The following is a 17,120-nucleotide window of genomic DNA, read 5'->3' as shown; positions in this document are numbered from 1 at the left end:
AGTAGTACCCCTCAAAAATTGTATGGATTGACTCATTTATTTTTAAATCTTAAGTTCTTCATGAATTAAATTGCACAAAAGTAAAAAAATCTAGAAAGGTAAGTAACTAGAGATTTCTTAGCAGTAACTATCAAATAATTCACTAGCTACTACATGCAAACGTGAGACGATGAAGGAACCAGTCTCCAAGGGCCTTTTACCTTAAAATTAGATAAACTAAATAGAAAACAATGATATATTTGGGTACATTTTAATTGTTTTCAAGTGATCCAAAGAATAAAGAGGAGAGGAAAAGGTAAATAATTCAAAGTGCTTTTTCCATAGACTATAAATTAATCCTACTTACATCATTAGACTTGCATTTTTCCTTGTGAGAATATATAGTCCATTCCAAAAGCCTATTTACTGGTTTGGTCAAAAGCCCAGAGGTTTCACTTCCTGACCAAAAAATTTCAAGAAGCATTGCCTTTCCTGTTATTTTCAGATTCTGAGAATCTGACCAGTCATACAACCTAATTAAAATATAAACAAAAAGTGTATCTTTAAGCCAATGTGATCATGACAATTACTTGACATCTCTCCTGTCAAAAAAAATGCTAGCAATTTTTGAACATAGATCATAAAATATAAAGATTATAACAATTATACTAAAGGACAAAATATAAACAATGGCCCCAGTTCAATAAAGTCACTGACAATGTATATATACACAGTAATCTATCTGCAAGTTTTAGAGCAGGAGCAAAACTTACCATTGTAGGCTCAGTGTTTAAAATTGGTGTAGTTTTTTACTTAGCATTCAATTACTAAAGAATTTTTTCTAAATCCTAAAAAATGAAAACACTCTTACCCATCCAAATAACAGTGGAAGTGAACTGAGGAAATTTTTTAAAGGGGCATATAAACCTTCACTCCCACTGAGAATATCTGGAAATGTTTTAAAAATAAATCTACCTTAAAATAGAAAACAAGGTGACTTTTTAGAAATATATTTACAATAATTGTAAAAAAAAAAATGGTGCATAAAAACAACAGAAATTTAGAAAAGTGTTATTTTTGCGATTAAAACTTACTTTTGACTCAGATGTTGTACTTCACTTTCAATCAAATTAAAGAAAAATTTGAGCAGCATCAGGTGGAGCACCTTGGAGTCAATATTTTCTGAAATTCGATGACAAAAGCTTTCATTGAAAAGGCAAGACCTGAAAAACACGAACCCAACAATCTATAACATACAAGCAATTCACTAAGTCATTTGTGAACAAAATATTCTCCTTCTAGAATATTGCTGGAATTTTAATAAAATTTTCTTAAAATAGAAATTAAGTTCAACAAAATTTTATTAATACATTTCTTCCTTCAAAAATTAAACAATGTCAAATATCTCATGAGTACTTAATTCTTAATAAATAGATCAAATTTCTCAATTTTTCAAGTGATTATAATATTTAATGATTATCAGGTACTCTCCCTTTGTGCTCTTTATTTCACTGATGAGAACAAAGAATTATAAATTTCATTAAGTTGGCCGGGCGCGGTGGCCCATGCTTGTAATCCCAGCACTTTGGGAGGCCGAGGCGGGCGGATCACGAAGTCAGGTGATCGAGACCACGGTGAAACCCTGTCTCTACTAAAAATACAAAAAATTAGCCGGGCGTGGTGGCGGGCGCCTGTAGTCCCAGCTACTCGGAGAGGCTGAGGCAGGAGAATGGCGTGAACCCGGGAGGCGGAGCTTGCAGTGAGCCGAGATTGCGCCACTGCACTCCAGCCTGGGCGACAGAGCAAGACTCCGTCTCAAAAAATAAATAAATAAATAAATAAATAAATAAATAAATAAATAAATAAATAAATTTCATTAAGTCCTTTTGATTTAAATGACCAGCTAACCTCTCAATTTATAATACTCGCCAGAATCCTCCTCTTTCTTACCCAAGATTACTTTCTTTTTCATTAGTTAGTAAATGAAGATTATTTTGGGCTACTTTTTTTAGAGTTTTTAAAATTCATTATTTTATTTTCTTTCTGTCTTCTAGAGCAGTCCTCTCCAACTGAACTTTCTGTGATGATGTATATGTTCTACTAGACACTTGAAATGTGGCTTATATACCCAAGGACCCACATTTTTAATTACTTAGTCTGAATAAAATTTAAATATAAATAGATATGGGTAGTGGCTACTGGGTCAGACAGCACACTTCTGTAATATATTTTTAAAGAGAATAGACGATTACTCAGAACTCTAGGATTTAAGAAATAGTGTCTAAGTAACACTATTACAATCTCCCACCTTTCTTATTGATTATATCAACAATGCACTTATAACTTTCTACCTCTGTCTCCACTTTCCCTGTCTTCTTTTTTAATATAACATTCTCAGGAGAGTCCTTAGTAGCTGTAAATTTAACAATTTATTTAATATTCAATCTGTCTATAAGATCCTTCATGCCCACATAGTTAATCAGTCTTTCTGAAAACTGCCAGATAGAGAACTTACGTTTCTCTATGCATTATGGAATATTTCAAATATATACAAAAGTAGAGAGACTAGTATCACTTAGCTCATTTACATTCCTACCACTTCCCTAAGCACCTCCCCAGTACCCAATTATTTTGAAATGAAATCTGGGTATTTTTGTTTGTTTAAAAGTCTATTTTTAAGCTGCCCAAAATCTATCGCCTATAGCATCAATAAATTCATCCAAACCTTTATTAAGCACTTACATTCCAGGCATTATATTAGATATAAAGGATGGAGATATTTAAGACTGAACACCTTCTGTAAGAGGGAAGCTTAAAGACAGAAAAACAAGACTGAGCACCTAAACTTAAGAAAGTCATAGGCCTGATGTGAGTGACAAACTTAAAGGAAAGGTCAAGAGTAAAAAAGTGGCAGCTAAATTGCATTTTAAGGGAAAACTATGGCTAAGCCTGGTGGCCCATTCTTGTAATCTCAGCGCTTTGGGAGGACAAGGTAGGAGGATTGCTTGAGCCCAGGAATTTGAGACCAGCCTGGGCAACACAGGGAGACTTCACCTCTACAAAAAATTTAAAAATTAGTCATGTAGGCCTGGCACAGTAGCTCATGCCTGTAATCCCAGCACTTTGGGAAGTGGAGGCGGGTGGATCACCTAAGGTCAGGAGTTCGAGACCAGCCTGACCAACATGGTGAAACCCCAACTCTACCAAATACAAAAAAAAATCAGCAAGGTGTGGTGGCGCATGCCTGTAATCCCAGCTACTTGGGAGGCTGAGGCAGGATAATCACTTGATCCTGGGAGGCAGAGGTTGCAGTGAGCCGAGATCGCGCCACTGCACTCCAGCCTGGGCAACAGAGTGAAACTTCTTCTCAAAAAACAAACAAACAAACTACAACCATAACAACAACAAAATTAGCCAGGTATGGTGGTGGGCACCTGTAGTCCCAGGTACTCAGAGGCTGAGGCAGGAGGATGGCCTGAACCCAAGAGTTCAAGATTGCAGTGAGCTATGATCCCACCACTGCACTCTGTCCTTGGTGACAGTGAGATTCGAAAAAGAAAAGGAAAGGAAAGAAGAGAAAAGAAAAGGGAAAAAGGAAAGGAAGAAAAGTGAAGACAAGAGACAAACGAGAAGAGAGGAGAGAAAAGAGAAGACAGAAGAGAAGCGAAACAAAGCAGTCAGGCATGGTGGCTCATGCCTTTAATCCTGGCACTTTGGGAGGCTGAGGCGGGCAGAAAGCTTGAGCTCAAGTGTTGGAGACCAGCCTGGGAAACATGGTAAAACCCCATTTCTACAAAAAATACAAAACTAGCCAGGCGTGGGAGCACATGCCTATAGTCCCAGCTATTCAGGAGGCTGAGGCGGGAGGATAACCTGAGCCTGGGAGTTTCAGGCTGCAGTGAGCCGTGATCGTGCCATTGCACTCCAGTCTGGGCAACAGAGTGTCTTAAAAAACAAAACAAACAAACAAAACAAACTAGGAAATTCGGAAAACATAAGAGCAAAAGACAGGATATGAAAAATAACAATTGGACACATTCAGGAAAGTGGTGAAGATGAGAACTGAGACATATATAAAGGCTAACTCACGAAGGGTCTTATGTATTTCGCTAAGAAATCTGAACCATCTTCTATAGGTAGTTCAATGTATGTGAGTCAAAGAAGGACTTTAATATGGGAAATGACAAGATCACTTTGGAAAGAGCATACTGGGGGGGTACTTTGGAAGAAAAATTAAAAGGAAAAAAAATAGACCCAAGATCAATAAAGCAGCTACTGCAATAGTTTATATAAGGAGAAATAGGAACTTTAAAATAAAGACAATTGACAGTGAAGAAAGGAATAGATTTGGAAATTATGAAGGATGTCAGCCACATAAACTCTATTTCCTCACATCATATACCCATGCTGGGCTTGTACTGTTGGGCTTGTACTTTTGTGCTGGTATTGTTTACATCTCAGTCACTTTCAAAGTGAAGGAACTGTTATTTAAATCATCTTTTTAATCCCTAAAATGTAGTACAGTGTCTGGCTCTCCATAAGTACTCAAGAATTTGTTAAAAGAATGAATAAATGCATGCTGGTTAACTGATTAGCTCACTTTAAATATATCACAACCAAGATGGTATGTGAATCTTTATGATCTCAAAGAGCTAAAGCTAACCAGAGGTCTAGCCTTTGCATGGCTAGTCAGGTGTCCTTTCTCTACCATGAACCTCCTGAAACTGGACACTTAGATTATAAAAAAAAAAAAAAAAAAAAAAAGATCTTCCCAGCCAGGCGTGATGGTCCACTCCTATAATCCCAGCACTTTGGGAGGCCAAGTCAGGCAGATCACTTGAGCCAGCAATTTGAGACCAGCCTGGCCAACATGGTAAAAGCTCATCTTTACTAAAAATGAAAAAATACAAAAATTAGCTGGACGTGGAGGCACATGCCTGTAATTCTAGCTACTTGGAAGGCTAAGACATAAGAATTGCTTGAGCCTGGGAGGCAGAGGTTACAGTGAGCCAAGATCAGGCCACTGCACTCCAGCCTGGGTGACAGGGCGAGACTCATGTCTCAAAAAAAAAGATCTTCCCAGAAGAATAAGGGTTATCAAATACAGTTATTTGAATAGCAAGGGGAAAACTTTTTCTGTTAGGAAGAAAGAAGGTGAAACAGAATTTCTGGAGACAATAACATCTGAAAGACAGAGGAAGGTCTAGGCAGTAACAGCATGTGCAGAAGCATGAAAGAGATGACATATTTAGGAAATATTAAGTTCTGTTTTAAAATTCAAATTTCTGGCTGAAAAAAATATAACTGAAGCCCTAAAATAGATACTATAGTTACAAATGTCTACACTTTTGGTGACAAAAACTGATGATATGCATATTCCATAAATTAATTTTCTTCATTTAAAAAACAATACGCAAATTTATATTTTGTTAAAAATAATAATGATTTGGCTTTCTAATGAGTCCATTTCATGCATTCACTTTTTATTTTTTTTAGGAAACAGACTGAAAAACATGACCAATACAGATTTGCCTTTTCATAAGTTTTGCAATAAATACATATTTGTATTTGCAACAAAACTTTTCCAAAAGTAGAAAGATACTTCTTTCATCAGTATCTTAAAAAAATAATTAGCATAACAACTACTCAATGAAATGTAGCATCGTCAAATGTGAAATTCCTTACCTGATAAGGACTTCTACTAAAGACCATGCTCCTTTCATACATGTTGGACACTGAAACAACTCTAAATAATATCTTGACATGGCTGGAGACTTCCAAGGAGGATGCAGGTGAAGAAGAGCTGACAATATATGAAAGTATCGACCAGAAAATGTATCTATGTTATCCTATTATTTAAAAATAAACAAACAAATAAAACACTATAACTAAAAGTAGTTTGACTCGCTAATTCAGTCTAAAATCAAAACAGTAACCCTGGCCTAACTTTCTTTTTTGAGACGGAGTCTGGCTCTGTCACCCAGGCTGGAGTCCAGTGACACGATCTTGGCTCACCTCAACCTCTGCCTCCTGGGTTCAAGCAATTTTCCTGCCTCAGCCTCCTGAGTAGCTGGGACTACAGGCGCCCACCACCACGCCTGGCTAATTTTTGTATTTTTAGTACAGACGGGGTTTCACTATGTTGGCCAGGCTAGTCTCGAACTCCCGACCTTGTGATCTGCCCACCTCAGCCTCCCAAAGTGCTGGGATTACAGGTGTGAGCCACCACGCCCGGCCTAACCCTGGCCTAAGTTTCTTGCCAAATATATGTGTTTAGACAAAGGAGAGCAGATGGAAGCATCATGTTTAGCTAATTAAACAAAGCAACTGAGAGACAGGCACACTCTACATACAGCTGATACCTGAATAACAGGTTTTAACTGCATGGGTCCATTTACACATGAATTTTTTCCAACAAATGCAGCCCAGCCTTCACATCCATAGGTTCTACATCTGCAACTAAATACAGTATTCTGTATTTGGGAGGCCTCAGCCTCTCAAAATGCTGGGATTACAGGTGTGAGCCACAGCACCTGGCCTACTAAGAAGTATTAATTTCCTCACCTGTAAAATAAAGATAATTCCTGCCCTTGCTGCTGAATGAGATTATGTAGTTCAAAGAGGATGATATGTATGAATGTATCTTATTAGTTATTGTATTAATTATTTTCTATTGCCTTCAGTAGTGAAGGAAATTTTTTTCCCCAGTATAGTAAGGGAAAATTTTACAATTACCTCTAAAAGAAAAACCTTTAAAAATACAGTATTCACAGGATGTAAAACCTTCGTATGTGGAGGGCTGACTTTTCCTGTTAAGTGCAGGTTCTGAAGAACCAACTGCAGGACTTGATTATGTGCAGATTTCAGTATCCACAAAGGTCCTGAAACCAATATCCTGTGATAGCAAGGGATGACTCTATCTATACATTGGGTAATCCCGTCTATTAACACTACCTTAGATGGAATATACATTTTCCTTTTCACAATTATAGTGAGATTTAAGAGGTCTCAAATGTTACCTGAAAGGAACTAAAGGTAAGAAACTATTCATGCAACACGCTTACTTATCACCAACATAACATACCTGACAAAGCTTATGCCTGTTATGCTATCAAATTAGCACCTTGGTGAAGGGCATGATTAGAAACCTATCTTTAAATATTTGCTCCTATTGGTTTACACAGTTTGGGTATGTTCCCGGCATGGGCAACATAGCAAGACTCCATCTCTACAAAAAATTTAAAAATTAGCCAGGCATGGTGGCATGCGCCTACAGTCCCAGCTACTTGGGAGGCTGAAGCAGGGGTACTACTTGAGCCCAGGAGGTTGAGGCCACAATGAGCCATGATCACACCACTGCAGTCCAGCCTGGGCAACAGAGAAGGACCTTGTCTCTTTTTCTTTTTAAACAAAGAGTATGTTCATTATGTATACTATAAATAAAAATTATAATCATCAATGTACTAATGGAGTAATTTACCAAATGTAATTCTAGATCACCGTAATCTGAATTTTATATTCAATACTTTACTGCTGCGAGAAAAATTAGATAACCTTTTTCCCCAAAACTAAATTATCTTAGAAATCCTGAGAAAATAATTAGCTAAAGCACTAAGAGTAGTACCTAGTATATAGCTGGAAAACAGAAGAGTGGTAGTAAATGGGTACTGAATTAGTAAAATGAAGGAAAAAAAACACTGAACAGGGAAAATAAACTGTAAACATACAAAAAGTGAGAAAATGTTCACATTTTAACCTTCTTTGAAAAAAAGATCATAAATCCTTAAGACTGCTCTTACCTGTAGAATGTTCTCTAGAAGGGCATGAAGAACACATACGGGAGGGATATAATGTGCCTGCAAAGTGCAAAGTTCCTCAATTGCTTCTTTAAAAAACTGTCCTTCTATGAGGCTTTCAATTAAATTTAATACACCTCTGGGAAATTCCGCATTTTTAACCTGAGAAAGGAAAGATTCTATGATTCAGAGAAAAGAAAGATAAAATTTTGCAATCAAATCATGAATTAGTAAGAATTTATTATTTACTTATTTATCTGAGACGGAGTCTCACTCTGTTACCCAGGCTGGAATGCAGTGGTGCGATCTCGGCTCACTGCAACCTCCGTCTCCCAGGTTCAAGTGATTCTCCTGCCTCAGCCTCCTGAATAGCTGGGCCTACAGCTGTGTGCCACCATACCCAGCTAATTTTTGTATTCTTAGTAGAGACGGGGTTTCACCATGTTGGCCAGGCTGGTCTCGAACTCCTGACCTAAGGTGATCCACTTGCCTCGGCCTCCCAAAGTGCTGGGATTACAGGCATAAGCCACTGCATCCGGCCTAGTAACAAATTTTAATTTCCTCATCTGTGAAATGAAGATAATTCCTGGCCTTGCTGCTGGATGAGACTATGTAGTTCAAAGACGATGACATGTATGAATGTATTTTATTACTTGTTATATTAGTTATTTTCTATTACCTTCAGTAGTAAGGGAAAATACTACCTCTAAAAGAAAACCTTTAACAGGAATTTGCAGTTTGGTTGATAAAAAAGAGAAAGCTACAACGACATAGTTCTTTAGGTGAAAAATTATTTTTTGGTTTTCTTTTAAACTTAAAAATGAACTCTGTCTGTTAAAATATCTTAAAAATGTTAAGATATCATCAAGCACAAGCAATATTTGCAAAAAGTGAAAACTGATTGGGAGAATCATAAAATCACTCTGAGGTTGTGTATTTATATAACTCTAAGAGCTTCACAAAATACATTCCCCTTGGTCAAACTATTCTTAATAATAAAAGTAACTACTTTGAATAATTTGAGTCAAAAATACCCTAAAAGACTACATGGAATTAAAAAATCAAGTTTAGAAGAATACATAAGGAAACAAGGGCCTCAAGCCCGATTCCCTCCCTAATTTAACAATGGACTGGATATATGTATTGTAGGTTTGTTTTGTTCTCAAATGAAAGTATGTAAAATAAAGGTATCATTTTCTTTAAATAAAATACACTTTTGTAAATATCATACCAAAAAATTTTAATCTAAAAGTAGTCATTATGAAAGTTATGAAACATGAGAACAGGGATGTATATTTCACCTGTCATAAGCACAAGGTGTGTTTTTAACATTTGTGATCATTTTTTACTATTATATGGAAATTTTGGGGGGAGTTTTGACAGAATATTTTTACCATTTCTGATTACAGAAACTATATTTCTTTATTTGTGCATATAACATACTACCTTTTATTGTGCATACAACACATTACTTTTATTCAAAATAACTAATAATAACAAAACGCAAAACTTCTTCTTTGCCCCCATCACCAATGCTCCTCCAAGCCCCTTACCTCTACGTTGTACACTGGTTGTTTATCTATTCTAATGCAGTTATATCTGACAGCCTACAAAAGAGCAACCATATAATTAAAACAACATTTTTAGGCTGAAAAATACATTTCGGCTTCCCCAAAACCTTGGAAAAACATATAAAACAGATCCAGGAACACATTAATAGCTATAATTAGTATGATGCTCATATTTACTCAAACTAGCAACTTTTATTATTTTAGGGAACTCTCACGACTATGAGCATTTCTCTATTTTCTCCTTCTAAATTACAATAATTAAGTCATATTCACTTTGAAGATCTGAAGAGGTCCATTGTCCTTAGTGTCGTAATTATTAGAAATATAAATGGGGAAAGCATTTTGTACAGGGGTACATAGGAGAAAAAAACGTCAGTTATGTTTGCTATATAACCATATGTCAAATCTTATTGTTTTAAAACACCTATAATTGCATATTTAAAAGATTATCCTCGAAAAATATCTGCAACAAATATAATAAAGAGATAATACCCTGAGGCTGGGCGCTGTGGCTCACACCTGTAATCCCAGCACTTTGGAAAGCCAAGCTGGACAGATCACCTGAGGTCAGGAGTTTGAGACCAGCCTGGCCAACAGGGCAAAACCCCGTCTCTATTAAATATACAAAAATTAGCCAGGCGCGGTGGCAGGCGCCTGTAATCCCAGCTACTCTCAGGAGGCTGAGGCAGAATTGCTTGAACCTGGGAAGCGCAGGTTGTAGTGAGCTGAGATTGCGCCACTGCACTCCAGTCTGGGCAACAGAGGTAGACACTGTCTCAAAAAAAAAAAAAAAAAAAAACCTGGAAGAAGGGGGCTTCAAGATGGCTGACTTTGAGGTGCTTGGCACTCAACTCTTCCACAAAGGACTAAAACAATGAGTAGATAATCACACACTGAACAGTGCATCTAAGAGAGAACATTACAATTCAAAAGTGGCAGGGAATCTCTGAGGCAAGCAAAGACAGAGAAGCAAAGCAGCTGGCTCAAATGGGACTGGCTAGGAGCCTGGAGAAACTACCCACTACGAATGGGAAAAACAAAAGAGAGATCTACACAGATCCACATTCCCACCATGAATTCCTGCAATCCTAGCAACTGGAGAGCCCCTTAGTCCTCATGGGCCCAGAGACTAGTTTAGAAAGCTGCCTGGAGTCCACTCAACAGCATTATTCCAAAGAAAGAGTACACGCTGAGTCCCACATAATCTGCTGGCACCCAAGAGGCTGCAGCACGGCGCCATTTTGAGAGCCCAGACGCTACCAGACTACATCCTGCTCTGGGGCCCAACAGTCCCTGGATACCCACAAGCCAGGAGCCTCACTGATATTCCTGTCCACCCAGAGAGCTGCAGTGTCATGATGCCAGCTGGAGTCAACAATGCAACTAGGTGGCCAGCACTCTCACCTACACCGTGTCCTACATCCTGAGGAGTAGGAGGTGGAGTGCACCAGGGAGGCCACCCTGAGGACAAAAGGAGCCAAAGCAGGAGCTCCTCAGATCATGAGAACCACCTGCCTGGGGCCTCTGTCACTGGCAGAAACCCTGTCCCACAGAGTTTCTGTGTGTTCCAAACCCTGCCCAGCAGCAGCGTCGTCATGCACTTGCATGTGGCTTCAGGAGGCCTAAGGGGTGGCCCACTGGGGGTTGTCCCAGGGCTTACAGATAGATCCACTCTGCCTGCCACTGGTGCCCACAAGCGCCATCTGGAAGCCTGAAGACAGGGCTACCCCACCCGCCACCACTGTGTAAATGCACAATACGAGGACGTGGGGATCAGACTGCCTTGTCTGCTGCAGCCAGAGCCTGCAGGAGCTATCGGGGGGCCTGAGGAAAGGCCTACGCTATTCCGATTACTAGCACTGCCACCAGAGCCCAAGTGCACTGCCAGGGAGAATGGGTATCAACCCATCCCTGTCTAACGCTCCTGGTGCCTGTGCACACCATCAAGAGGCCTGATAACAGGCCTACCTGGCCCACTGCAACAGGCCCTTGAGCACGCTGATTATGAGGCCTGTGAACAGACCTGCCTCACTTACCACAGCTGGCAGCCACACCCACCGTCAGGGGCCTAGGAACAGATTAGACCTGCATGAAGCCTCTGGCAATGCCACCTGCACTTGTCATCCAGGAACATCAGGATCAACCCACCCATTCACCAACCAGGTGCCCAAATACACCATCTGGGGGCCTAGACAGCCCACTCAACTGCCACCGCTGCTGGGACCCCAGCACATCGTCTGAGAACCTGTGGATCGACCCATCACACCAGCTACCAGAAGCACCTATGCAAACAACTAGGGGGATCAAAGGATGAGCATGTCAAGCTGCTGCTGCTGGTAACCACCCACATGTGCCACCTGGCCTGCTCAGCCTATTTCCACCACTACTGGCACCCATGTTTGCTACCTGGGGGCCTGAGGATTGGCCTGCAACCACTACTGCCATCACGAATGCCATGCACACCACCCAGAGACCTGAGGACCCACTCATCCCACTAGTGTCACTGCTGGCACCCAAGCAAGCCACCAGGAGGCAAAGGAATTGGCCTACCCAGACCTGCGATGACTGGTGTCCATGTATATTGCCCAGGACCCAAGAACCAGCATGCACAGCCAGCTGCCACCACCAGTGCTGCCCAAGGACCACATGCCTGTGTCCACATCCCCAGCAACACTTCATCATAGCCTCCACTAACAAATGTAGCCTAAGCCACTGACAAACTCAAAGATAACATTGTGGATGACTACAGATGAAGAATCATATGGAGACTACACCAATGTGCTCACATCTGGCAAAACTAAAGCACTCTATCCAAACAACGCTATAGATACAACTATAGAAAAAACCTATGAAAACCAATTCACAAAATTTGAAGTGACTGTTACACCAGATACACAGATAGCAACATAACTACACAAGAAAGGTGAAAAAGCAAGACAACATGGCACCTGTAAAGGAACACAATAATTCTCCAGCAACAGATTCCAACAAAAAGGAAACCAATGAAATTCCTGAAAAAAATTAAAATGATATTAAAAAAACTCAGTGAGATACAAAAGAACACAGATGAACAATACAAAGTAAGCAGGAAAATAATTCATGATCTCAATGAGAAATTCAACAAAGAGATAATCATAGAAAAGAACCAAATAGAAATCCTGGAACTTAAGAATTCAGTGAATTAAATAAAAAATATAACAGAGAGCTTCAGCAATAGACTAGATCAAGCAAAAGAAACTATTTCTAAACATGAAGACAGGTCTTTTGAAATAACAGACAAAACGAAAAAAAGCCTAAATGACATATGAGAAGCCATAAAGTAATGAAATATTCCAATTTTGAGAGTTCCAGATGGAGAAGTGATGGGCAAAGGCATAGAAAACCTATTTTAAAAACAATAGCTGAAAACATCCCAAGTGTTGTAAGAGCTATTTCCAAATAGATTCAATTCTCAAAGGTCTCCAATGCACATTACAGTCAAACTATCAAAAGTCAAAGACAAAGAATTCTAAAAACATCAAGAGAAAAAGCATAAAGTCACATATAAGGAAATCCCAATCAGGGTCACAACAGATTTCTCAGCAGAAGCCTCATAAGCCAGGAAAGAATAAGATGACACATTCATAGTACTGAAAGGAAAAAAAAACAAAAACAAGAACAACAAACCCAACTCAACAGGCAAGAATATTATACCCAGAAAACCTACCCTTCAAAAATAATGGAGAAATAAAGTATTTCCCGGACAAGCAAAAACAGAGAATTCATTGCTAACAGACCAACCACACAAGAAATGTTTACACAAGTCCTACAATTGGAAGCAAACGGATGATATCTACCACCATGAAAACACAAGAAAGTATAAAACTCACTGTAAAGCAAAAATACAAATGAGAAAAGAGCCAAATGTTACCAATACAAAAAAAAAAAAACCACCCAACTGCAATGATAAACAGTAAAAAGAAGAAATGAAAAAAGGACACACAAAACAACCACAAAACAATTAACAAAATAACAGGAGTAAGTCCTCACCCATAATAACCTTGAATGTAGATGGACTAAATTCTCCACATAAAAGATATAGACTGGCTGACTGGCTACATGTATTAAAAAAGCAGTGTGTTGCCTATAAGAAACTCTCTCCACCTGTTAAAACACATAAAGACTGAAAGTGAAGAAGAATGGAAAAAGATATTCCACAAGAACGGAAACCAAAGCGAGCAGAAGTAGCTATACTTACATCAGAAAAAATTTTCTAAGTTAAAAACTGTAAAAAGAGATAAAGAAGGTCATTACACACTGATAAAAAGATCAATTCCGCAAGAAGATATAACAATTCTAAATATCTATGTATCCAACTTGGAGTACTCAGATATATAAAGCAAATATTACTAGATCCAGAGGGAGACAGAGACTTCAACACAGTAACAGTTGGGGACTCTTAATATCCCATTCTAAGCATTGGACAGATTATTGAAACAGAAAATAAAAAAACAGACATTGGATTTAAACTGCACTTTAGAACAAATGAACCTAACAGACATTTAGAGAACATTTTATCTAACAGCTGCAGAATACACATTCTTCTCATTAGTATATGGGACATTCTTCAGTCAGGATAGACATTAGGCCACAGAACAAGTCTCAACAAATTTGAAAAGATCTGAAGTCATATCAAGTATCTTTCTCAGACAACAATGGAATAAAACTAAAAATCAGTAAGAAAAACTTTGGAAACTGTACAAATACATGTAAATAAAATCACATGTTCCTAAACGACCATTGGATCAATGAAGTAATTGAGAAGGAAATAAAACATTTCTTATAATAAACAAAAATAGAAACACAACATACCAAAAGCTATAGAATACAGCAAAAGCAGTGCTAAAAGGAACATTTATAGAAAAAATGCCTATATCTAAAAAGTAGAAAGATCTCAAATAATCAACTTAACAATGCACCTCAAGGAACAAGAACAGCGAGAACAAACCAAACCCCAAATTAGTAGAAGGAAATAATAAAGATCTATTATTATTTCGATTAATTATAAATTAATAAATATTTATTAAAGATATATAACATAAATAAATTTTAAATAAATAATAAAGAGTAGAACGAAACAAAATAGACTTAAAAACACAAAGGATCAATGAAACAAATAAGTTAAATTTTTTTAAAAGATAAAATCAATAAGCCATTAGCAAGACTAACAAAGACAAAAAAGAAAAAACCCCAAATAAAATCAGAAGTGAAAAAGGACACGTTACAATCGATATCACAGAAACACAAAAGAATATTAGAGACTATTATGAACTATACACTAACAAATCAGAAAACTTAGGGGAAATGGATAAATTCCTGGACACATATAACCTACCAAGACTGAATCAGAAAGAAACAGAAAACCTGAACATAATAAATAAAACTCTCACAACAAATAAAAAGCCCAGGACTAAAAGACTTTATTGTTGAATTCAACCAAATGTATAAAGAACTATCAACAATACTTTTTAAACTGTTTCAAAAAACTGAAGGGTAGGGAATTCTTCCTAACTCGTTCTACAAGGCCACCATTACCCTGATACCAAAACCAGACAAAGACACAACACAAAAAGAAAACTACAGGGCAATATCCCTGAGAAAAGCAGATGCAAAAATCCTTAACAAAATACTAGCAAACTAAATCCAACAACATAGCAAAGAGACAATACACTATGATCAAGTGGTATTTACCCCAAGGATGTAAGGATGGTTCAACATAAACAAATACGTAAATTAATAAAAACAAAATGAAGGACAAAAACTATATGATCATTTCAATATATGCAAAAAAGCATTTAATAAAATTTCTTCAAAATTTCATCCCTTCATGATGAAAACTCTCAACCAACTAGACACAGAAGTACTTCAACATAACAAAGGTCATACATGACGAACCCATAGCTACCTTATGTGAAATGGGAAAAACATGAAAGCCATTCCCTAAGGACTGAAACTAGAAAAGAACGCCTACTTTTACCACTTTCATTCAACATAAAGTCATCCTCACCAGAGCAATCAGGCAAGGAAAAGAAAGAAAAGGTATCCAAATTGGAAAAGTAAAATTGTCCCTCTCTGGAGACGACATGATCTTATACGTAGAAAAACATGAAGACTTGACAAAAAAAATCACTTAAAACTGATAAATGAATTCAGTAAAGCTGTGAGATAAAAAGCTAACATTAAAAAATCAGTAGCATTTCTATATGCCAATAATGAACTAGCTATAAATCAATCATGGAAGCAATCCCATTTACAAGAGCTCTAAAAATTATAAAATACCTAGGAATATATTTAACCAAGCAGGTGAAAGATCTCTACAAAGAAAAAACTAAAAAACACTGATGAAAGAAATTGACATGGACACAAACAAATGGAAAGACATTTCATGTTCATGAGTTTGAAGAATATGGTTAAAATAACCAAACTGCCCAAAGTAATCTACAAATTTAATGGAATCTGTATCAAAACATCAATGACATTCTTCTGTGAAACAGGCAAAACAATCCTAAAATTTGTAAACAACTGCAAAAGACCCTAAATACCCAAAGCAATGCTGAGCTGGAGGCACACACTACCTGACTTCAAAGTACACCACAAAGCTATAGTAACCCAAACAACATGGTACTGGTATAAAAACAGACATATAGACCAGTGAAGAACAAAGAACCCAAAAATAAATCCACATATTTAAAGCAAACTGATTTTGGACAAGGTGCCAAGAACATTCACAGGGGAAAGGACAGTCTTCAATAAATGATGTTGGGAAAACTGGATAATCATAAGCAGAATGAAAACTAGACTGTTATTTCTTCACCATATACAAAAATCAACTCAAAATGAATTAAAGACTTCCAGGTAAAACCTGAAACTACGAAACTACTAGAAGAAAACATAGGGGAAACACTTCAGGGCACTGGTCTAGGCAAAGAATTTATGGCCAAGACTTCAAACACATGACTTATCTGTGACATTATTGAGGTATAAATAGCACAGAATTCAGCCTATTTACTAAATGCCCAAATACATTACTGTATAATAGACTAATAAACTAAGAAAATCATTTTAAGACATATTAAACATACTAATGAATCATATGCATATATGTATATATAATCATATTTTGAATACACTACAGTAGGACACAATATTATACAAAATTTTTCATGTCCCAAGTTTTACCTGAGCTCTATATATGTGCTTCCTTAAGGTATTTTTTATTTCAACAACATCCACATCTGTCTTGATAGCCATGGCTTTTGATTCTTTGGCATATTCAGCAAAAATAGAATTTTTCATTTCTTTCTGCATATAGCAAAGTAAAATGACTTTAGAAAATGTACTAAAGACAGTGTCAACACAGATGATATCACAAAGGACAATATAAGAGGAACACATTCATACCTTGTTAACCACAGCAAAGATCCTCACAATCATATATCAAGATTACACAATGAAAGACTCAAAAAGCAAAATTTCAATTTGTAAATAATTAACTGATATTTACATATGTACTTTCTTTCTTTTTTTTTTCTTTTTACTCTTTTTATTTGCTCCTGCCAACATATGTACTTTCTTAAGGCACTTTTCACTTTATCCTCTTCCAAATCGTTCCTGGAACTGCTTTTTTGTTGTTGCCATGGTCATACAAAACAAAATTCATTACTTATTTACCTTTATCATTTTCCTGAAATTCTTCTGAATATATGCATATATACATAAAATGGCATTTATTTAT

General features: G+C 37.3%; 1 protein-coding gene across 12 annotated transcripts in view; it reads right to left on the bottom strand.

Moving 5' to 3' along the window:
- The window catches only part of SLF1 (SMC5-SMC6 complex localization factor 1), a 92,710-nt gene that overhangs the window by 42,870 nt on the left and 32,720 nt on the right, over positions 1 to 17,120 (bottom strand). For 7 of the 12 annotated variants that reach the window (XR_010114288.1, XR_010114289.1, XM_063612290.1 and 4 more), the window contains 6 exons: positions 16,565 to 16,687; positions 9,329 to 9,382; positions 7,779 to 7,937; positions 5,665 to 5,828; positions 1,074 to 1,202; positions 347 to 512 (listed from right to left, as the gene is read on the bottom strand). Coding sequence is in view for 10 of the 12 variants with exons in the window: in XM_063612290.1 (XP_063468360.1) it covers positions 347 to 512; positions 1,074 to 1,202; positions 5,665 to 5,828; positions 7,779 to 7,937; positions 9,329 to 9,382; positions 16,565 to 16,687 (795 nt within the window). In the remaining 2 variants the exon portion in view is untranslated. The remainder of the gene's footprint in view (positions 1 to 346; positions 513 to 1,073; positions 1,203 to 5,664; positions 5,829 to 7,778; positions 7,938 to 9,328; positions 9,383 to 16,564; positions 16,688 to 17,120) is intronic. The other 5 variants (XM_063612287.1, XM_063612289.1, XM_063612291.1 and 2 more) reach the window with 1 other exon arrangement.

The sequence above is a fragment of the Symphalangus syndactylus genome, chromosome 11, assembly GCF_028878055.3.
Source record: "Symphalangus syndactylus isolate Jambi chromosome 11, NHGRI_mSymSyn1-v2.1_pri, whole genome shotgun sequence".
NCBI lineage: Eukaryota > Metazoa > Chordata > Mammalia > Primates > Hylobatidae > Symphalangus > Symphalangus syndactylus.
Note: the sequence above shows the minus strand (reverse complement) of the source record. Positions and strands in the feature narration are given on the sequence as shown.